Consider the following 23,831-nt stretch of genomic DNA (forward strand, 5'->3'; position numbering starts at 1 on the left):
AAAAAAAAAATTAAAAAAAAAAAAAAAAAAAAACAACAGTATGTTGTCTCCAAGAGCCTTACCTCTTAGCAAAAACATTCACAGACAAAAGGTAAAAGTATGGGAAAATACATATTACTCACATGTATCTCGTAAACAAGCAGGAGTTTCTATCACATAAAGTGGACTTCAAGCCAAAGCTAATCAGAAGGGACAAAGTACATTTGCTTAAAGCAATTATATATCAATAAGACATAACAATTATAAATATTTATGCCCCAAACAATGGATATCTACATACATCAAACAAACATTTCTCAATTTCAAGAATCAAATAGATCATAACACAAATAATACTGGGTGACTTTAAAACATCTCTCTCACCATGGGATAAATCCTCCAAACAAACACTAAAAAAAGAAGTGATAGAACAAAAAACTACAATTCATAATTTAGACTTAAGAGACATATTAGAATATTTCATCCACCAATGACTGAATACACTTTCTTCTCAGCAGCACACAGATCCTTCTCTAAAATAGACCATATCTTAGGCCACAAAGCAACTTTTAGAAAATAAAAAAAAGAGAGAGAGATAATACCTTGTATTCTATCAGACCATAATGGAATAAAATTAAAAATCAATGAGAAAATAAAAAACAGAAGCTACTCTAAAACTTGGAGACTAAATAATAAGATATTGAATGACCAATGGATAGCAGATGAAATTAAAAAAAAAAAAACACTTAGAAGTAAATGAGAATAGCAATACATCATGTTAAAATCTCTGGGACATTTTGAAGGCAGTGCTAAGACAAAAGTTCACTGCATTAAGCTCATTCACTAACAGGATAGAAAGTCAACAAATAAACAACCAACATTACATCTCAAAGCCCTAGAAAAAGAACAAATCAACACCAAAATGCTGCAACCTGCACGGCCATTAATTCAGAAACCCAGCAAAGGGTGATGGTGGCCTGGAAAAGACAGACAGACATACAAAGAGAGAAAAAGCTGAAACCAGGTGGATCGTCACACTCTGATGGAGATATAATGACCCAGAGATAGCTCAGCACGTTTATTATATAGGGTTTAATATCAAAAGGATTTTTTCTGGGAAAGTTTCTCCAAAGCAGGCAGGGTAAAGGATGAACGTCTGGGCAGGCTAATTATAATTATCAACTTGTGCTCATAATTCTTTACCCCCAGAAGCTGGTGTCTGAACTCAGTGTCAAGACTGATAGTCCCATGACTAGCATGAAATCTCCTTTGTACAGGGCATCACCATAGCAACTGGACAATCTCAATCTGTGCCTTTCCACAAGGAGTTCCCAGCAGAGGCATGCTCCTGTTGCCAGAGAGTCAGAGAGTAATTCAAATCACCACTCCCAACACCAAAAGCAGTAGAAGACAGGAAAAATAATTAAAATCAGAGCTAAAATCAATAAAATTGAAATGAAAAAAATAATAAAAATATAGACAAAACAAAACCTGATTCTTTGAAAAAATAAATAAAATGGATACACCTTTGTCAAGCTAATGAAAATAAACAAAGAAAAATCAGTAAAATTCATGATGAAAAAGGAAATATCACAACAGATACAACTGAAATACAGACAATAAGCAGAAACTATTTAAAAATTTTTTTCTCTAATAAAATAGCAAACCTTGGGCTAGGGTTGTGGTTCAGTGGTAGAGCGCTTGCCTAGCATGTGTGAGGCACGGGGTTCAATCCTTAGCACCACATAAAAATAACTAACTAAATAAAATGTCTATCAACAACTAAAAATTTTTTAAAAAAACAGAAAATCTTGAAGACATTGGCAAATTTCTAGAAACCTATGACCTACTAAAATTGCATCAGGAGGACGTAGAAAATTTAAGCAGATAAGTTTTAAGCAATTATATTGATGATGCCATTAAAAGCCTACCAACAAAGAAAAGAACAGGCCCAGATGGATTCTCAGTCGCATTCTACAAGACCTTCAAAGAAGAACTAACACTAATCCTCCTCACATTATGCCATGAAATAGAAAAGGAGGGAACCCTTCCAAAATCATTCTCTGAAGCTAGTATCACTCTGACACCAAAATCATAAAGAGACACACAAGGAAAGAAAATTTCAGACCAATATCCCTAATGAGCATAGATGCAAAAATTCGTAATAAAATACTGGCAAATTGCATACAAAAACATATTTAAAATATAGTGCACTATGATTAAGTGGGGTTCATCCCAGGGATGCAAAGTTGGTTCGACATACAGAAATCAATAAATGTAATTCATCACATCACTGACTGAAAGACAAGAATTACATTATTATCTCAATAGATGTAGAAAAGGCATTTGACAAAATACAACATCGATTCATGTTCAAACCACTAGAAAAACTAGGAATATTAAGAACATACCTCAACATTGTAAAAGCTACCTAAGCTAAACCCAAGGCCAACATTATATTAAATGGAGAAAAATCAAAAGCATTCCCTCTAAAAACTGGAACAAGACAGGGATACCCCCCTCTTTTACTACTTCTATTAAACAATCCTGGAAACTCTAGCCAGAGCAATTAGACATAAGAAAGAAATCAAATGGATACCAATAGGAAAAGCAGAACTCAAACTATCTCTATGACATGATTTTATATTTAGAAGACCCAAAACACTCCACCAGAAAACTTCTAGAACTCATATATGAATTCAGTAAAGTAGCTGGATATAAAATTAACACCCATGAATCACTGCATTCCTATATATCAGTGATGAATCCAATGGAAGAAAAATTAGGAAAACTATCCCATTCACAAGAGCCTCAAAGAAAATAAAATGTTTGGGAATCAATCTAACAAAAGAGGTGAAAGATCTGTACAATGAAATCTACAGAACTCTTAAAAAAAGAAACTGAAGAAAACCTTAGAAGATGGAAAGATCCCCCATGTTCTTGGATAGTCAGAATTAATACTGTCAAAATGGCCATACTACCAAAAGCACTATACACATTTAATGCAATTCCTATTAAGGGTCTAATGATGTTCTTCATATAAATAAAAAAAAGCAGTCATGAAATTCATTTGGAAAAATAAGAGACCCACAATAGAAAAAGCAATCCTCTGCAGGAAAAGTGAAGCAAGAGGCATCATAATTAACCAGAACCTAAATTAGACTACAGAACTATTGTAACAAAAACAGCATGGTATTGGCACCAAAACAGACATGAAAACCAATGGTACAGAACAGAAAACACAGAGACAAACCCACATAAATACAGTTCTCAAATACATTGAAGAAAAAATAACCTCTTCAGTAAATGGTGCTGGGAAAATTGGAAATCCATATGTAACAAAATGAAATTAAACTACTCTCTCTCACCCTGCACAGAACTCATCTCAATGTGGATCAAGGACCTAGGCAATAGACCAGAGAACCTGTGCCTACTAGAAGAAAAAGTAGGCCCAAATTTCCATCATGAAGGGTGAGGAACCAATTCCTCAACAAGACTCCTAAAGTGCAAAAAATAAAATAAAAAATCAATAAATGGCATAGTATCAAATATCAACCTAAAAACTTCTTCACAGCAAAGGAAACAAGAACATGAAGAGAGAGCCTACAGAGTAGGAGAAAATCTTTGCCACCTGCACCTCAGATACACCATTAATTTCCAAGATTTATAAAGAACTCAAAAAGCCAGGCATGTGGCACACACCTGTAATCCCACAGGCTCAGAGGCTGAAGCAGGAGGATCGTGAGTTCAAATCCATCCTCAGCAAAAGCAAGGCACTAAGCAATTCAGTGAGACCCTGTCTCTAAATAAAAGACAAAATGGGACTGGGGATGTGGCTCAGTGGCCAAGTGCCCCTGAGTTCAATCCCTGGTACAAAAAAAAAAAAAAAACTAAAAACTTAACACCAAAAAAACAAATAACTCAATCAATAAATGGACCAAGAAACTGACAGACACATCACAGAAGAAGAAATATGATCACTCAACAAATATATAAAAAAAAATATTGACCATCTCTAGCAAATTAAAACTACACTGAGAATTTATCTCACACTAGTCAGAATGGCAATGACCTAGAATACAAGTTAATACAATAAATGTTGGTGAGGATGTGGAGAAAAAGATTCACTCATACATTGCTGGTGGGAATGCAAAATGGTGCAACCACTCTGGAAAGCAGTATGCAGATTCCTCAGAAAACTTGGAATGGAACCACCATTTGATCCAGTTATCCCACTCCTCGGTTATACCCAAAGGACTTAAAATCAGCATACTACAGCAAAAGAGCCACATCAATGTTTATAGCAGCTCAATTCATAATAGCTAAGCTATGGAACCAACCTAGGTACCCTTCAACAGATGAATTGATAAAGAAAATGTGGTAAATATACACAATGGACTATTACTCAGCCACAAAGAATGAAATTATGGCATTTACTGGTAAATGGATGAAACTAGAGACTATCATGCTAAGTAAAATAAGCTAATCCCCCAAATCTCTCTGATATGCAGATATTGACTCACAATAAGCAGAGGGTAGGGAGAAGTTCACCAAATTGGAGGGAGTATGGGCAAAAGAGGGGGAGAGAATGAGAATAGGAAAGACAGTAGAATGGATCAGACATAACTTTCTTATGTTCATATATGAATACACAACCATTTTAACTCCACATTGTGTACAACCATGAAAGTGGGAAGTTATACTCTATGTATGTATGATATGTTAAAATACATTCTACTGTCATGTGTAACTAAAAAGAACAAAATTTTAAAATTAGCTGGCTATAAATACATGGGTTTATTTTTGGTTCTCTATCCTTTTCCACTATTTGTGTTTCATGCTGTTGCAGTTACTCTATCTTTGTACTGTGTTTTAAGTATTGTGACACCTCCAGCATTGTTCTTTTTGCTCAGAACTGCTTTGGTTCTTTGAAGTGTCTTGCAGTTTCAAACAAATTTTAGGTTTTTCTATTCCTGTAAGGAATATCATTGACATTTTGATAGGGAGTGTCATTAATCTATAGATTTCTTAAGGCACTATAGACATTTTAACAGTATTAATTCCTCCAATCCACAAACATGGGATGTTTCTCCATTGTGTGTGTGTGTGTGTGTGTGTGTGTGTGTGTGTCCTCTGCTGCTTCATTCATCAGCAATTTATAGTTTTCATTGTAGAGTTTTTTAAATCTCCTTGGTTAAATTTATTCCTAGGTTTTATTTTTGTAGCTATTGTTAATGGAATTATATCCTTGATTTCTTTTTCAGCTAATTCATTGTTGGTGAATTGAAATGTTAATTTTTGTATGTTTATCTTATGTCCACAAATCTCTAAATTTATCAGTTTTAAGTATTTTGATGAAGTCTTTAGGTTCCTCTATTTATAATGCCATTTGCAAACAAGGATAATTTGACTTCCCCTTTCTATTTGGATGCCCTTTCTTTTTCTTGCCTAACTGCTCTGGCCATGACTTCCAAATTGGGTTGAATAAGAGTGACAAAACTGAGCTTCCTTGTCTTGTTCCAGATTTTACAGAATGTTTCCAACTTTTCTCCATTTTGTATGATGTTAGCTGTTAATTCATCATAAAGAGCTCAGAAATTATATTGTCTATATCTGATAAGACTTTTTATCATGAAGGAATATTGAATTTTATTAAATACTCTTCATGTCTATTGAGGTGATCATATGGTTTTTGTCCTTTTGATGTTTAATATGCATATGTTGAACCATCCTTGCATTCCTGAGATAAACCCACTTAATCATGGTGTATAATCTTTTTTGATGTGTTGTTGGATTCAGTTTGCTAGTATTTTATTGGGAATTTTTGCACATATTCACCAAAGATATTATTAGTCCATAATTTTATTGTTATTATAATCTTATCTGGTTCTGATAGCAGGGCCATTCTGGCCTCATAGAAGGAGTTTGAAAGTATCCCCTTCTCCTTTAATCTTTTTTGAGGGAGATTTTGAGAATTGGTGTTAGTTGTGCTTTAAATTTTTGGTAAAATTCAGCTATAAAGTCATCAAGAGAGATTTTCTTCACAGAAGAGGGCACATTACAAGCAATGCCACAGAAATTCTTTTAAAAAGATCATAAGGGACTATTATGAACAATTACAGGCCACCAAATTTCACAACCTAGAAGAAATGAATAAATTCATGGAAACATATAAGCTACCAAGATTAAATCAAGAACAAACAGGGAGCCCAAGCAGAAGAAAAACAAATGGGATTGAGTTAGGAATTTTAAAACTTCCAAAAAAGAAAAGGCCAGGAACCAAGGAGAAGAAACACATGAATTGGAAACAGTGAAAACAGGCAGCTAAAGCCTACGGAGGGTGAGGAACAGCCAGATTACTTTGGACATTATACATCACATTAAAGATTTTTTCTTTATCCAAAGCCATTGAATGACATCTTAGGTTTGTGATACCATCAAGATTAGGATTTTGAAAAATCACTCTGTCTTCACTGTGAACAATGGGAAAAGACAGTGAGATGGGTCACAGGAGCAGGTAGACGATCTCAGGTTTGAGAATATTAGGATAACCTAGCAAAGAAATTGTGATGACTTTCACTAAAGTGATATAGGAAGAAGTAAACAGATTCAAAGTGTATTTCAAAGAAGGAATTAGTGAGACATTGTGTTTGCAGGGTGAGTGTGAAACAGTGGGAGTAATCAGGATGAACAAGCTTAGAAGTTACACAGAGGATAATGACTCCATAAAGGGGAAAAAGAACATGTTGGAGTTAGGAGAAAGGAAACTCAAGTGAGGTCTGAGAAAGAAAAAAAAAATAGGGGGAGGAGCCTATTTTGAACACTGTTCACTGCTGCACATAAAAACTGTGCACTGGGGGGTGTAGCTCAGTGGTAGCCCAGTTGCCTGGCATGTGTGAGGCACTGGGTTCGATTCTCAGCACCACATATAAATATTTATTAACAGCTGAAAAAATATATTTAAAAAAAATTGTGCACTGGGTGTAGAAAGAACAGGAAGTACAGCCACAGTGATTCACAAACATCTCGCTTTCACTGGCATAAGCCAACTTTTCTTATAAAGGAGCTGCTGCTGATACTGAATTTTTGTTTTCTCCTTCTAAAAGCCAGGTGCCTCCACAGGAACCGCTGTCTCTAAGCCCTTTTTTGTGGCCTCTGAGATATTGCTAAGTTCCAAGCTCATTGGTAGAACCTCAAATATTCATTCATTCAATCAGCCATGCTTAGCCACCAGGTGCAGCACATCATAAATATGACAAGATGTTTTTATTTTTATTTATTTATTTTATTTGTGGAGCTGGGATTGAACCCAGCGCCTTGTGCATGTAAGGCAAGCACTCTTACCAACTGGGCTATATCCCCAGCCCAAATAAGACAAAGTACTATATAAAGCAGTCTCCTCCCTCAAGCCTATCATCAATGGTGTAATTCAAGGCAAGGCAATAAAACACAAGTGACAGGAACACAGTTCTAGTTCATTGCCATGTTTAAGGACATAAGACTAGTGGAGTCGGACTACATGGAAATCAGTAGGAGGGAAGACCCAGCTATAGAACATATCTCCAGGGCAGAATGACTGGCAAGGAAAAGAAACTGAGGGCACTGTCCTCATCGTCAAGGCAGCAGAACTGGAGAATCATTCTAAATGTACAAAAGCAGTGTATTTGACGACGAGACACAGCTGAAAGGTACCCATGAGGCCTTGTGGGGAAGTTCCCGTTCTTCCCAGGTTTTTCTTCCATGCCTGGGTAGGTTCTTTGGAGGAAAAGTTTCCTGAAGATCATTCTTCTCCGAATAGATCTTAGCTCCTGTACATTCCAAATCCTTGTGAAAGTCTTGAGACACCCCCATCTACTTGCAAAATCTTTCTCACAAGTTCGGCAACCTCCAAGATGAATTTCTTCTCATGTGTCCTGCTAGGAGCACGTGAACCCACTCCCTCTTCCTCCCTGATGGTACAGTTTGCATCCCCTCTCTCCGGAACACACTCCTCTCCTTCCTCTACCAGCACTACTGTCTTGCCCAGCCTCTCCAAACACATGCTGTTGATTATATACTTCTGCTGTCTTAGCTACAGAATCAACTGTTTGCCCTATGCTTCTTCCTCAAGCACGGTCCATGCATTAAAAAGAGAAGCCACTCTCTTGATTTTGCAGACTTATCAGCAGAGTACCCAAAAGCTCACAACCCACCCAGAGTCAGCACTGAACACTCGTCCCAATGCAGACAATGGAGTAAGGACAGGAAGGGTTGTCATCTACAGCACACCTGAATGATTTTTAACAGATGACATATGTGTGCATGCACACAGAGATGGTTCCTAATACTAGGCCACGTTCCCCTGGATTTTCAGTCCCCTTTACTGAAAACTATACTATATGTAATTCACTCTATCACTTAGAAAACAATTATTTAAAAATTGTCATTTATCTTAGAAATGTTCACTAACTTCCAGTGTATTGGTTCAGTGTAGTCTTAAAATAATTTAGAGGTGAAGTTTTTATTGTCAAGAAAGGGAAGCACTAAGAATATAAAGGCTAGCATATATCCAACCAGTTATGACCACTCCAAATTTGATATTAATAAGAATATTGTTCCATTTTAGTCACCTTTTCTCTTCCTTCCCTTTCACCTTCCCTTCCTGATGTAGGTAAATGACCTTGCTTTTCCAGAGCTCTGTCACTCTCATTTGGATATGTGGCTGGGGCTCAGTGGTAGAGTACTTGCCTATCACTGTGTGGGGCACTGGGTTCAATTCTCAGCACCACATAAAATAAATAAAGGTGTTTTGAGTCCATCTACAACAAAAAATATGTGTGTGTGTGTGGGGGGGGGGGCTGGCTTCCTACCACTCCCCATACTTTGGCTATTCCTGATAAGACCTTCTGTTGGCCCAGATGAGTCCCTGGTACCATCCAGACCAAGTCACCTTGCTGCAGGATTCAGAAAAACGTACTAATACTTTGTTATCATCTGCCTAAAGCACCTGCACATTTTGGAAAACATTTCACACAGAAGAGTTCAGAATTCTGGGAATCAGTCCGCATTTTATTTTACAGTACATTCGTGTAAGTTCCTGCATTTCCAAGATAACCAGATCACATTCAGGTTAGCACTGCTGGTAACAAAATCATACAACTTCCCTGGCTTCAAAAACAAGATAGGGCAATGCACATTAATACTTCTTTCCCTTTAATACTGCAGAAGATAATACATCACACACACAAAAATCACATGCCTTTTACAATCCAGTGTGAAGGCATTTTATGTTAAAATTAAGCCATGTGGAACATGGGCAGAGTAAGAGTTCCAAAGTTCCCTAACATTTCCAAAAATGCCATCTTTCTCTTAACTGACAAGGATAAGATTCAGCTTCAATGCCTTGGGAAGTGAGGGATAGGAAAGCAGAGGATTATTTAATTCTGAAACTCATGGCTTTTCAGGCTACTTCTGTGAAAATTATTTAAATAATCTAAAATTGTAAAGAGTTAATATGAATAAGGGATAGTAATATAGGAAGCACCTGGGAAAAAAATTCCACCCGTCACTGATGGGAAATTTAAACTGCAGACATTTCACAAAAATGGAAAATCTGTATCACATCCAGTAATACGTAAATTCTCAAGATACATTTTCATTTTACTGAATGAACACACTATGATCCATGTTCAGGTCTTGAACAGTTCAGAAAAATCCTCCATCTGCAATATTTACTAAAAGCCATCCTAGATCATTACCCATCTAAAAATACAACTGACCAATATACCCAACCCTTACAAACTGAGCTATAATAAAAACGAAAACAAGATATGTAGGAGAAAAATCAGAAGTGTGGGAAAGCAAGTTAGACTTGTTTAAGTTGTGTGACTAAATAAACAATTTCATTATAAAATGGTTAAGACCCTGGTCCAACACAGCTGGAATGATGAGTTACTGAAGATACAAACCCCCATCCAGAAAGACACTGTGCTACGCAGCATCTTTCTCCTAAAAGTTCAATGTGCTTTAGGTAAAATCATTACTTCACTGCATAATTAAGTACGTGATTCAGAATATCTTTAGACTTGCTGTTAACTCCAGTGACTAATGAGCCTCTGCCACTTGCTTCCAAGAAGCTGCTGAGTCCTGAACGTATCAGGTTCTGAATAAAATCGATATGCATATTTGTTGATCCTGAAAGAAATCCCACCCCTTTCAAGGCAGAAAAATATGATGGAAGAGAGATTAAGACACTTCTTAGGAAAGCCACAAAACAACTTATGAAAAACCAGAGCCAGTGCATATTTTACAACCCCTGAAGAAAGCCCCTGTAGCAGGGTGGGCAAAGGGAGCAGTGATGTTTTTGAAACCAGAGTGACTTGCAGCTAACTGCCTAACAGTAAATTCACAGAGTAAAATGCAGAATAAGTCGACATATAACCAAGGTTTACATTATATCTAGAAATATGTTTTATGCTTTAAAAAAATTGCAATGCACTCCAAAAAAATTTTTCTGATAATTCATGTACAACAGAAGGCACTATTATCCGCATAAATCCATGGATTCTGCATGGCAAAAACCTGAGACCTGCAAGTCAATCCAATCCTCTAAAAATCACCGTAGGCTGTCAGCCTTTGGAGCGTTAGGTTTGTCCTTTTCAATGCAATGATTCTGTTTTTTTTTTTATTTCATACATTACAGTAGCTGTTGAAAATATATATTTCAGGGTGAGAAAGGTCAAAGGGGAAAGGGAGAGTGGATAAAAGTACTGCCTAATGCCAGATGATAACTGGTACAGCAGGAGGGCCCTGAAAAGCAGTCCCCTAATTTCTCCCCTTGACTCTCACACTCCCTTTGTGAAATTGTGAGATAAAACACAGCAAAGACATCTGGTCAGTTGATGTCCTTCCTTCAGTTGTTGCCCGGCACAGTCCCAAAGTTAAAGGCAGAGAGAACTCCTTTGTTTTCAAATGTGAAGCCTCCTTGTTGTTCAATCTTCTTCTTTGCCTCTAGCATTTTCAAAAAAAAAAGAGGAAGAAAACAGAAGAGTCCTTAAGGCACAAAGTTGGAAAGAATCTCTGTAAAGCCAGATTCTTTACATACTTAGAACTGAAGAACCGTGACTTATGGTATTTGTTACTTGGCCAAATTGAATGCCAGCCTTTAGCAGGAGCACATCAATGAGTAATTATGTTTACTATCACAGAAAAACATTACTACAATAAGTGAAATGAAAACAAGTCTCAAGCTAGATTCCAATAGCTTCACTGTCTCTACTGCTGAAAAGGCACCAGACTTTTCATAGCAGGAGGGTCAATACCAAATCTGAAGACCTAAGTCTGTGCAGAAGAACCAGAGTTCTCAACTCTAGACACCCGTCCACGATGTTTTCTACCAAAATATTTTTGTGATCACAAAGTCTTTTCCATTGCTAATCTAGGAGTGGCCATTAACAATCTCAACATAAAAATAATTTCTTTAGCTTAAAAACTGAAAATCAACATGAGTCACCAACACAAAAAGCCCAACAAATATAAATGGAGAGCATTTGTTAGTTTGGATTGTAAATATCCCCCAAAAGCCTACATGCCAAAGGCTTGGTTGCCAGCCTTGGCACTCCTAGGGGGGATGAAACCTTCAGGAGGTGGGGCCTAGTTACAGGAAGTTAGGTCAACAGGGGCATGCCCTTTAAGGGAACACTGGGCCTTGGCTCCTTCCTTCCTCTGTTTCCCAGCCACCTCTATGAACAGGTTTCCTCCACCACAAACTCCTAAATGTTGTTCAGCCGTACCACAGGCCTAAAAGCAACAGGGCCAAGTGACCGTGGATTGAAGCCTCTGAGACTAGAAGCCAAAATAAACTTTCCTTCCTTATAAGTTAATTTTCTCAGACATTTTGTCACAGCAACAGAGAGATGACTAATGTAGTATTTCATTTCCAGGTGTAAGGGTAAAAGAAATTGAAGTTAAAGTATAAAAGTTAAAGTATAAAAGACCGGGCATTGTAAAGTTTCTAAGCTGCAAGGCCTGAGTTAAAATGTAAAGGACCAGGTATTGTTAAGTTCCTATGCTACATGTAAAACCTGAAATTCCTGTAGCTGTTAAGACAATACTTGGAACTGCCCAGTAAATATTTCCCCTGACCGCCTGGTTGTTTAATAACCTAGGACTCTGTGTGACCTTGCACATAGACATCGCAGGGCCTGAACCAATCAGTTTGAATGTGTACCCTGCTTTAGAACTGACCTATCACCCCCGCCCGACCTGTTCCCACCAATGAATGTACTAATCATGTCTCAGAATTGTTGTTTGATTTTCCCACGGTGTATGATGATTTGTTAAAGGAGACTGTGATGTATGTAAAGTCCCGCCCTCCCCAAAAAGTGTACTTAAGCATTGCTCAACCCCTGCTCTGGGCTCTGGGCTGCTCTCCCTTCTTGAGTGAGCACGGAGCCCCAGCGCGCTGGAATGGATCCCCAATAAATCCCCTTCTGCAATTGTATGAGTCAGTCTCTTGGTGGTCTCTTCCTCCGACGCTTCGCAGGACCCTTACACAGGAATACAAGTTCCTTGCAAGAATTCATAAAGAGACTTTGGTCTACCTGTGGTTAAGATGTTTAGGTAGGTGTCCATCTGATTAAGTCTCCCTCAGCAAGATTCATGCCTACCCTTACTTTTTACCTATACCTCCAAAATAATGTAAGGCTCTGAATGGGAATACCACTGATAAACACATAATGGAAAGATTTTTGCAAATCTAAGATATTGGAAATGATTAAAAAACCAACCATTCAATGATGACAACTCCTCATTATCATAAAGGGTTGGTCTCTAAAAATTTAAAAAGCATATTTAGGTGCCCCCTAGGACACTGAAAAAGTCTGGCTGCTGGCAGTCTGACACATGTGGAAATGAGTGGCTGACCTGCCACCGTCCTTCGGTGCTCTGCCAATGTGTACACCTCCTGCAGTGTTCTCTTCTGGTCCTCACTGAGAGGGGCTAACAGCAACTGGTACCAGGCAGCATCCCGATTCTGCACAGCTGTTGCATTTCAGGGGTGTATAGGAAAAGGAGAAAAAGATAAGAGTCCAATAACAACTATTACTCAGAGAAAAACAAGTGGCATGATCAAATTACAATGAAATTACTTCAGATAATAAGGGACAGGATGATGAAACTTAACCAACGAATAAACTGTTCTTCTTTCTAAATTTTACCATCTATAAATGTTCCCTAAAATCCAGATCATGGGACATACACCTGTACTCACTTGTTACCATTTTCCTCTAGAGTTTTCTAGAGGAAAATGCAGCTTCAGCATTGTTTCCACAACAAGGACCCACATCTGTGTGCATTTAGGCAAAGTCTTCCCCTTAGCTACTGGACTTTCCCACTTAGATAGCTCATCTCAAATTCTACACAATAAAACCAAATTCAGCACTTTCTCCCCAACTCTATTTATCTCCCTATTTCTATCACTGGTTCTATTAGTCTCCCAGGCACCCATCCCAAGCCCTTACCACCTCTGGCCACATTCTCTTCATGTCCAATCCTCTGAGACTTGATGTTTTCTACCCATATGATTCTTTCCATTAAATCCCATTCTCTACTCCAGGACCTTATTACTCCTACCTTAACAAAATAATCTCAGAATGCTTGGTTCCCTCAGCTCTTTTTACACATTGAACACCTGGAAACTCCCTTACAGAAAACACTCAACACTCCACTAGGGAATGGCGACCAGAACTCAAAGCCGCTACAATCTCGTCCTATTTCATTCCTTCACTGAGGCTTTCAGCAGTGGTCATTACAAACTGGTCCAAAGCTGGGTGCCTAACTATCACTTGAGGAGCATTTTAATAATACCATACGTGCTGGGTACAGAGGCACACACCTATAATTCCAGCTACTCAGGAGGCTGAGGTAGGAGGATCACAAGTTTCAGGCCAGCCTCTGCAATTTAGCAAGACCCTATCTTAAAATAAAAAATCAAAAGGACTAGAGATAGGGCTCAGTGGCTAAACACCCCTGAGTTCATTCTCCAGTACCTAAAAATAAAAAAGTGGTGGGAGTATAGCTCAGTGGTAAATCACCTCTAAAGTCAATCCCCATTACTGAAAAATTAAAAAATGAACTACATCTTTTGAGACTCCACTCAATACCTAAAAGTTTCGTTGGTGACTAGGGTGCACACCCATGTCTGGAAAAAACTATCTTGGTACACATCATATTTCCATCTCCACATTTATGCTTTTATTTTCCTATTGTTTTGTAATGACATTCCTTGTACTCTCTTTAATTCCTGTGAAATTTCAATAAAAATATTTAGGTAGTTTTTAATCTTCATGAATGGTGTTTGCAGCAACACTAAATGATGCCAATATTATGCTAATATTGTCCCTGTCAGTAAAAAAATTTTATACCGAAGCATATCCACTTTAATATCACTTATAATAACAAAAAACTAGAAATAATCCTAAATGTCCAACAATAAAAATAAGTTATATTATGATACAATCACAGAAATACCATCTACCATAACAGAATATACATTAGTGGGATTTTTTTCATTATAATGTCTTTAATAATTTTCTAAATATTATCATTGGTTTATCATTTCTTTTGCGGGAGGGACTGAACTCAGGGGCACCCAACTACTGAGCCACATCCCCAGCCCTATTTTGTATTTTATTTAGAAACAGGGTCTCACTGAGTTGCTTAATTCATCACTTTTGCTGAGTCTGGTATTGAGCTTGCAATCCTCCTGCCTCAGCCTCCAGAGCTACTAGGATTACAGGCATGCACCACTATGCCCGGTTCATTTATTTTTATTCTGTAAAATTTCTATTTCCCATTTTTATACTAGTTCATTGGTCTTACTCATTTGTAGAAGGCTTTTGGCTGTTGTGCATCATAAGCCTATGATACATTTAGCAAGTCTTCTCTCCCAATCTTCAATGAGTCTTTTAATTATATTTATGTGTCTTGCTGTACAAAATTGGTAAACTGTTTAAGAAGTAAAGAGCTACTCTCTGTTCCTTCCCTCAGGGACTGTGAATAACTAAAAGGTTTACACCATCATTTTTAAGTAATATACATCTGAAATACTTCATTCTTTTCTGTAAATGCTTGCTCACTTTTTGCCTAAAGGATCAACAACACATTTGCCTGGAATTGCTTTCGTGAGGATAACCTACAGGCTCACCCTATTGCTTTAAAATGATGAAAGATGCTAGGACTGGGTGATGAGAGTTTCTTTATGCTAATCCCTTTCATTTTGCATATGTATGGATATTTCTGTAACAAAAAATTAAAATTTTAAGTGTCTATACCAATTTTTAGTCAGACCCCAAAACAAGTAACAGAAAGGAATGAAAAAAAATTTCTAAGAAATAGCTCAAAATTCAGGGAGTAAAGACATACTTAACAGAGCTTGTGTAAAGAACTGATATTCATCCACACTATTGTCAAGGTCAAGTGGAGTGCTGAACCCCTCAAGGGCAGTTTCTTCCAGCACTTCTTCATCCCAGTCATCCTCCTCTTCCTCCTGGTCTCCACCTCTCCCATTATTTGCCTGCATGGCTTGAGCAGCAACGTTTGTATCCTCCTCATCACTGGAAATCTCCTCTGTGGATCCATTAATTATTTAAAAGGAATCAAAATATGCAAGTGTAATAGATAAAATTCCATGAAAAAGACTATTTTAAAAATGTAGAAATGGAAAAACAACAATTTTACACAAATACATAAAAATAAACCTTATGCCTACTCTACAGTTTGATAAATTGAGAATGGCTTTATCCTTCTCACTGAAAACAATTTCCCTAGATCTGCGGGTTACCTGAACATTGCTAATGTTATACTATAGCTGACTCATTAACTTGAGAATACTATTTAGCTGCAGATTTCCCATAATTTTTGTTAAAAAAAAAAAAAAAGACATCAAATGATTTTGTAATCAGTACACGTTTAGATAACAATGACCTCTCATTGACTAAACAGATTACCAAGTGTTCAGAAGTACCAAAATGAGGAGGTCATTTCCTTTAATAGAAATAGTAAAAATGCAAAAAATGTAAATAATAATAAAGTAGTCAACTACATGTGGCTTGAAAAGTTATAAGCCAAGTTATGCATGACCTATTTTCAGTGCTGCTCTGTTCCAAGTGGTTAGATGAATATTGTAACTGGAATATTGTAACTAGAAGGCAGCAAATGCAGAATAAAAATCAACTTAAAAGGAAAAACCTAGAGTAAACCAGGCAACGTCAATCTAAAACTAGTTCCATAAAACACACCACACTGAAACAGTTGGATTAAACTAAAAGACAGGGATAAAACAAGAAACCATAGTTTGGGACCAGACATGTAGTGGGGGAAAGTGGCAAAGGTACAATTACAAAGATAGCAAGAAATACCTTTGCTAGTTAATAATTCTACAATTTGGAAGGAAATTCAACAAGTCTTGGAATATTACTAGAAAAAATTATTTCAAGCCGTATTATTTATAAGCCAAAAACCAGCAAAACATGAAGTTAGAAAGAGATCATAACAAAATGAAAAAAAGAATTTGTAATTCTTGGCATATGCTTAGCCCCCTCCAAAAAAAAAATAATAAAGAGGGAAAAAAAAGTAACTTCTAGAAAGAAACTACTTCAAAAGATCTACTCAGAAATCAGAAAAATCAGAAACTTTTGTGGTAAGAGTGGTGAAGGGTAGCTTAAAATTCCTTATATATGAACAAACTGGGATACCAGTTAAAACAAAAAGTGTTTTAAATCTATACCTGAAATCACAAAGTTTAGCATCAAAAAATAGTTTGGTTTTTTGTTTGTTTGTTTGTTTGCTTTTGTTTCCTGGCAAGAATTCTGATTTTTCTTAGCTAAAGATAAATGTCTTTTTTAACCAGAAAAGGAAAACCTCCACTCAGAATTAAATAGTGCTACTTCCTGAGCCCTAGCAAGTAGCTTTACAATCTCATTATTAAATGTCTAATATTCTTGATATTGACAATCTTATTCTGACTTTAGATTATGCAAATCATCTTCATTTCTGAACTTTATTCTAAATGTATATTTAGACCACAAATACATCTCTCATTAATAATTTTGGAAGATGAATCACCTACCAATCCTTTTTTTTTTTTAAATCAATCTCCACTGTTCTTAATCTAGTGTTTCACTTAATTCATGGCTGCTGCCTTCATTGAGTCTATTAGCATTAACAAGAAAATAAAATACTAAGTTGTTAACATGTATCAAGACCATATGATTCTGTTACAAATATATTTACCAGGTATAAAAACATCCATTAGGCTCAGGTTTAAAAATAATTCAGTTTACAGTTTCAAGAAGTACACAAATCTGTTATCCCACATGATACAATTAACAAGTCAATCAAGTCCAAGATATTTGTTAAATGTTCAGCAAGCCAAAGAATGTAAATCTGTTTAATGAAGCCAAACAGACTAAAAGTCAAAGAAAACAATGCTCAAATCACAATCAATTCTAGCACCGTATAAGACTTTACCATTTTCTTCTATGTCAACTTTCTCTGCTTTTGAGCGATCTTCCCGGTTTACCAGTTGCCTAGTGGCACAGACCTGCTTTAGGCCAAGGAAAAGAAAAAGTATTGAAGGGACAATCTGTCCCACCACAGCATCTACTGCAGGAGGTCGATTTTGCAATTCAAAAAGGATACTCAGTCCTATTATACACATCTTCCGATCATGATGCCTGCAAAATTTGAAGGGAAAAAAATGTAGTCATGAGAAGTGCAATAAAGGACAAAACCCAGAGAAATTACAAAAAGAAATGTTCAAGGCAAACTCTAGGGTTTATTCATTGGGATTATACAGAAATATCTCCAGTTTTCTGCTATATGAAATCTTACATTAAAAAAGTTTTATAAATCATTATCATTAAAGACCCATGGGAGTCTGCAATTAGCATGGTGAATCTTGCTATAATACCAACTTATGACTAATGTAAATGCTACATTTGAGTGTTGGCATAATGGGTTTTGTTAAAGCAGAAAATTCTTATACAATGGAAAACATGGAGAATTCCCCAGACTCTTCCCATCAGACTAGTCCTCAAGTTTTCTTGGCACAGGTACTATACACTAACATCAGGTGTCAAAAGGTGTTTCAAAAACTCGACATCCAATAAGCTGAGCTTAATAGATCTAAGTAAATCTACTGGCATCCTCTGCTATAACATAGATAAGAAACTCTTTTTATTAAATTATTTATTCTAATTTGTTATACACAATGGCAGAATGCAATTCATTTCATATTACACATATGAAGCACAATTTTTCAAGTCACTGATTGTACACAAAGTATTTTCACACCATTCATGTATTCATACGCGTACTGAGGGTAATGCTGTCTAACTCATTCCACCATCATTCCTACCCTCTTGCCTCCTCCCTTCCCCTCCCTCCCTTTTGCCCTATCTAAAGTGCCTCCCATTCCTCCCATGCTCCGCACCACCCCAGGAAAATTTAATTCTGAAGGAAAAGATGTTTGACCAATTTATATTAGTCATATTTTTCTATATATTCCCTTTAAATTGTTTAAAACTAAAGATACTAAGAACTAAAAGCCTATTATATTAGTATAACCACTTAAAATTGTAAGCATGAACAAAAAAAATCACTTGCAGTGGTTCAATTCATTTAAAATGAGATTATAATACAACAACCTCATGAATACTTTACAAGCTTCTGTTATTCCTCATTATATGCATTGCTTACTTCATTTGAGTTACTAATGGCCAAGCTGTATGACGTAAGAGGAATTGTACTTGACCTGAAGGCTTTCTCATTCTCGTAGTACCAAACTAGTAGTGCATACCAGTCAAGTGGATCATAGCAAGAAAGATGATTAACCAGTGGGTCTCTAAAGAATCTAAGGAAGCACTCTCCAAGGATGCCCAGTGTATGCAAAAGCTAAAAAAAAGACTGTCTTTAAAAAACTGCTTATTCATGTTGACAAAGATATAAGAATACCAACTAGATAACTTTGCATGAACAAATCTCGACTCTAAATCTTTGTCAGAGATAACTTTAAGCACACTTTTTTTTGGGGGGGGGCGGGCAGCCTCTGGGGATTGAACTCAGGGACACTCAAACACTGAGCCACATCCCCAGCCCTATTTTGTATTTTATTTATAGACACGGTCTCCTTGAGTTGCTTAGCACCTTGCAGTTGTTGAGGCTAGCTTTGAACAATGTTTTTCCCTTGAAAGTTTTATAAACAAATATAAGTGAGGGACAAATTCCAGGCTTCTACAAGTAGAAAACAGGCAGAGTATCCTGTAAGTGTGTTCACTCAGTCCTATTCTACCATCCTAACCCAGGCCTTCATCATCACCCACCCACATGGTAGTGTACTGATCATTTCTACCCAAGTGTCTACTCCCTTCAGCAAATTTTTCTAAGTAATATCTTATAAAACTTTAAAAATGTTCCCAAATTAAGACAGCAAGCAAGCTCAAATTCTAACATAATATGGCCATCAACATGTGTTGGGTGACTTGAGATGGGCATATAACAATGTAGGACCTTACTTTTCCTGAGTTTGAACCATGCCCCCTGCCTTTTTTTTTTTTTTTTTCTCGCAATACTGGGGATCAAACCCAGGGCCTCATGCATGCTACGCAAGCACTCTACCTTAGCTATATCCCCAGACATAATTTGTGTTTTTTTTTTCTTTGTAGCACTAGGGAATGAACCCAAGACCTTGTACATGCTTGGCAAATGCTTTACCACTGAGCTCCGTTTCCATCTCCTATGTTTGAAAACTAGGAGAGTGTTTCACAGAAAGCCAAACTCTTCTACAGAGGCAATCTCTAAGCTAAAATTAATAATCTTTCTGACCACATTTGAGAACAGGCTCCTTTGAGAGCTGCAAAGAGCTAAACATCCCAGGACAGTATGTAACATCTTTGGCAGACTGGTATCCTCCTTAGAAACCTGATTCTCCCTAGAGTGTCTGCCCACAGACACATAATAGTCATAGCATTTAGACCCTTAATTTTTGCTGCCTAAGATATAATGACATACAATAATCAAAAACAAATGGGAAGGGGCTAGGGATGTAGCTCAGTGGCAGAGCACTTGCCTAGCACATGTTGAGGCACTGGGTTTAATCCTTAGCCCACATAAAAATAAACAAAATAAAGGCATTCTGTCCATCTACAAGTATTAAAAAAAAAGTTTTTTAAATGGGAAGAGGTTTGAATTCTTTTCACTAGATTTTACTGTTGAAACACATTCATAATACTCTAAAAATTAAACATCATGTTACTAATATACCAAAAATAGTTCCAATGATATGAAAATTGATTTTGTACATTCTATCCTACTATATATATATATATATATATATATATATATATATATATATATATAAACTTCCCAGAAACAAAGTCAATATTTAGTCCAAAGGCACACATACCCAAGAAAATAATCTGTATCGTTCATCCACTGGTTTATAAACTGTACAGTGATAGGTCCAGGGTTGTGAGGCAACTGAATTCGCTCTAAAGTATGTAGCAGCAAATCAGGGTTATAGTACAAGGCAGCAATTGCAACCTGAAGACACATCGTACGGAGTTCACTAGTTTTGACCCCTCGAGTTAATCTCTCCAAAACAAGTTGAACAAAGAGAGGAATGCACTAAAGAGTAAAAAGAAAAGAAGAGTCAACCATACACAGAGCAACCAAGTAACTTACAGAAAGCTAATGCTGGCAAATAGTATCAAAAAGTCTTAATGACAATAAAATTTTTGCTTAAATTGTTTTTAGATGTTACAAGATTTATATGTTCATAAAATTCACAGAAATTAAGTAAACAACAGTCCTTCAGCAATGCCAGGAAATCTGCTTTCTTTAGTGAACACTGGAGTTCATGGAAGACTGTCCAGTAGAGTCCACACCCAAATGGTGACAATAACCCATGAATGAACCCAGCTAGATAAAATGATGAAGGTGGATTTTTCTTTGATTAATCAAATTGAAAATAAATGATTTGGACTAAAAATAAGTATGATAGTCTCAGTATGTCTCTTGAAAACAATTTTACACGAAAGATGAAAAAGAAGTGGTGAACCCCACACATTAAAATAAAATGATCTAATTCCAATGCTAACTCTGTTTCTTATTCAGATGCAGAATACTCCTGGTTCTAATGTAATAGCACAACACATATGATTTTAAAATACATTAAAAATTATTACCCTGGCCAAATAATTGGTTGAGAATCAGTGAAGCCACAATGGAAAATAAGCCTGAAGAGCTCTTTTTGAGAGGTTTTAAAAGTAAATTTTCACTAATACATACAAAGCCAAGAGGAACCAAAGGAATCTTTAAGTTTTAAACTAGTAACACTAAAATTATCCCCTTTACCGTATATTAAGACAAAACTGATTATGGAGACAGGTTGGACAAGTTACACAAATCCACAAATAAAGCACGGTGCAACTACAAGAGCAGTGCAGGAGAGCTGCGCGTACCACTGTGGAGGGTGGTCACCAAGAGAAGAACGGCGAAAAACATAGGTAGAGTGCATTGCTATGTATCTAAGAATCAAGGAAAGAATGAATTTAAAATGGGGGGGAAATAGGGAATTGCAGTAAGGTAAAAGGATCAGTGATGGAGGATAGACTCCTCTGAATACACCTTATTTATTAAGTTAGACTTTAGAACTGTGTATATGTTCTATATTCGTTAATTTTTTTAAAAAAAAGCAATCCCTAAAAATTCAGATTAATTGAAGTAAATGAATAAGCCAAACAGGGATTATTTTAGTAACTTTAAATTTAATGATCTGACTGTATAATAACTACACGTATATATTTATATACTCCTAGAGTATGGACATACCTTAGGTGAAAAGAGCTACCAAAAAATCTTGAACTGTTAATAGTAATCACATATTTTTTTTTAAGAGAGAAAGAGAGACAGAGACAGAGAGAGAGAATTTTTTAATATTTATTTTTTAGGTTTTGGTGGACACAACATTTTATTTTTATGTGGTGCTGAGGATCAAACCCAGCGCCCTGTGCATACCAGGCGAGCGCGCTACCGCATGAGCCACATCCCCAGCCCAACAGTAATCACATATTGATGATAATAATGATATAATTATTCTGAGACTATTGTTTATATTAGTGGAATGAAGCACATAAGTAATTATGATGATAACCTAATTGATCCTATCTCCTACACCAAAAATTATAGTTAACTAAAAATAAAGAAGCCCTGAATTTTAATTGGAAATTAGAAATATCTACATATATCTATGTGTACTAATGATGCACAGACTAAAAAAAGAAAAAGGTATTTCAGCTCTTCTTCATAGAAACAATGACCAACTCAATATTGATGACTGTACATAAATAGCAGTAAGATATATATTATATATGAATGTTAATATATAATTGATGCGAAGCCAGACTGGAGGAGGAAGCCACCCGGCACCAGCCAAGCCAGACCGGAGGAGGAAGCTGCCCAGCGCCAGCCAAGCCAGACGGGAGGAGGAAGCCGCCCTGCGCCAGCCAAGCCAGACGGGAGGAGGAAGCCGCCCAGCGCCAAGCCAGACCGGAGGAGGAAGCCCGGCCCCGCCCCGTGTGCTAGTCCGAAGGAAGCCCATCAACCCTTAAAACCCATCAAAGGGGGTGTGGCTACCAGCACGGTTCTGCAGCTGATCCAGACTCTGAAAGCTAGAAGATCCTGGAACAACATATTTCAAACGCTGAAAGAAAAAGGGTTCCAACCAAGAATCATGTATCCAGCGAAATTAACCTTCAGGATTGAAGATGAAATAAAAATCTTCCACAATAAACAAAAGTTAAAAGAATTTGCAGCTAGAAAACCAGCTCTTCAAAACATCCTTGGCAAAACATTACAGGAAGAGGAAATGAAAAATAACAATGAAAACCAACAGCGGGAGGTAGTACAGTAAAGGGAAAATTAATCATAGAGAAAAAACAAATCATGTTAAGTAACATACATAATCAAATATGGCTGGAAATACAAACCATATCTCAATAGTAACCCTAAATGTTAATGGCTTAAATGCACCAATCAAAAGACATAGGCTAGTAGAATGGATTAAAAAAAAAAGATCCAACAATATGCTGCCTACAGGAGACTCATCTGATAGGAAAAGACATACACAGACTGAAGGTGAAAGGTTGGGAAAAATCATATAACTCATACGGACCCCAGAAGCAAGCAGGGGTGTCCATACTTGTATCAAATAAAATAGACTTCAAGCCAAAGTTAATCAAAAAGGATAAATAAGGACACTACATACTGCTCAAGGGAACCATACACCAACAAGACTTAACAATCATTAATATATATGCCCCAAACAATGGTGCAACTACGTTCATCAAACAAACTCTTCTCAAGTTCAAGAGTCAAATAGACCACAACACAATAATCATGGGAAATTTTAACACACCTCTCTCACCACTGAACAGATCTTCCAAACAAAAGTTGAATAAAGAAACCATAGAGCTCAATAATACAATTAATTTAGACTTAATTGATATATACAGAATATACCACCCAACATCAAGTGGGTACACTTTCTTCTCAGCAGCACATGGATCCTTCTCAAAAATAGACCATATATTATGTCACAGGGCAAATCTTAGCAATTACAAAGGAGGAGAGATACTACCATGCATTTTATCTGATCATAATGGAATGAAATTGGAAATCAATAATAAAATGAGAAAGGAAAAATCCTACATCACATGGAGATTAAACAATATGCTACTAAATGAACAAAGGGTTACAGAAGACATCAAAGAGAAAATTAAAAAATTCTTAGAGGTAAATGAAAACTCAGACAC

At 36.7% G+C, this 23,831-nt stretch overlaps 1 protein-coding gene across 1 annotated transcript in view; it reads right to left on the minus strand.

The window, feature by feature from the left end:
- Positions 1 to 9,006: 9,006 nt before the first annotated feature.
- The window catches only part of Ipo8 (importin 8), a 73,861-nt gene continuing 59,036 nt past the window's right edge, over positions 9,007 to 23,831 (minus strand). The window contains 5 exon segments of the mRNA XM_015493205.2: positions 9,007 to 10,968; positions 12,883 to 12,999; positions 15,382 to 15,585; positions 17,488 to 17,693; positions 20,423 to 20,643. Of these exon segments, the coding sequence (XP_015348691.1) occupies positions 10,871 to 10,968; positions 12,883 to 12,999; positions 15,382 to 15,585; positions 17,488 to 17,693; positions 20,423 to 20,643 (846 nt within the window). The 3' untranslated portion in view covers positions 9,007 to 10,870.

The sequence above is a fragment of the Marmota marmota genome, unplaced genomic scaffold (assembly GCF_001458135.2).
Source record: "Marmota marmota marmota unplaced genomic scaffold, marMar, whole genome shotgun sequence".
NCBI classification, from domain to species: domain Eukaryota; kingdom Metazoa; phylum Chordata; class Mammalia; order Rodentia; family Sciuridae; genus Marmota; species Marmota marmota.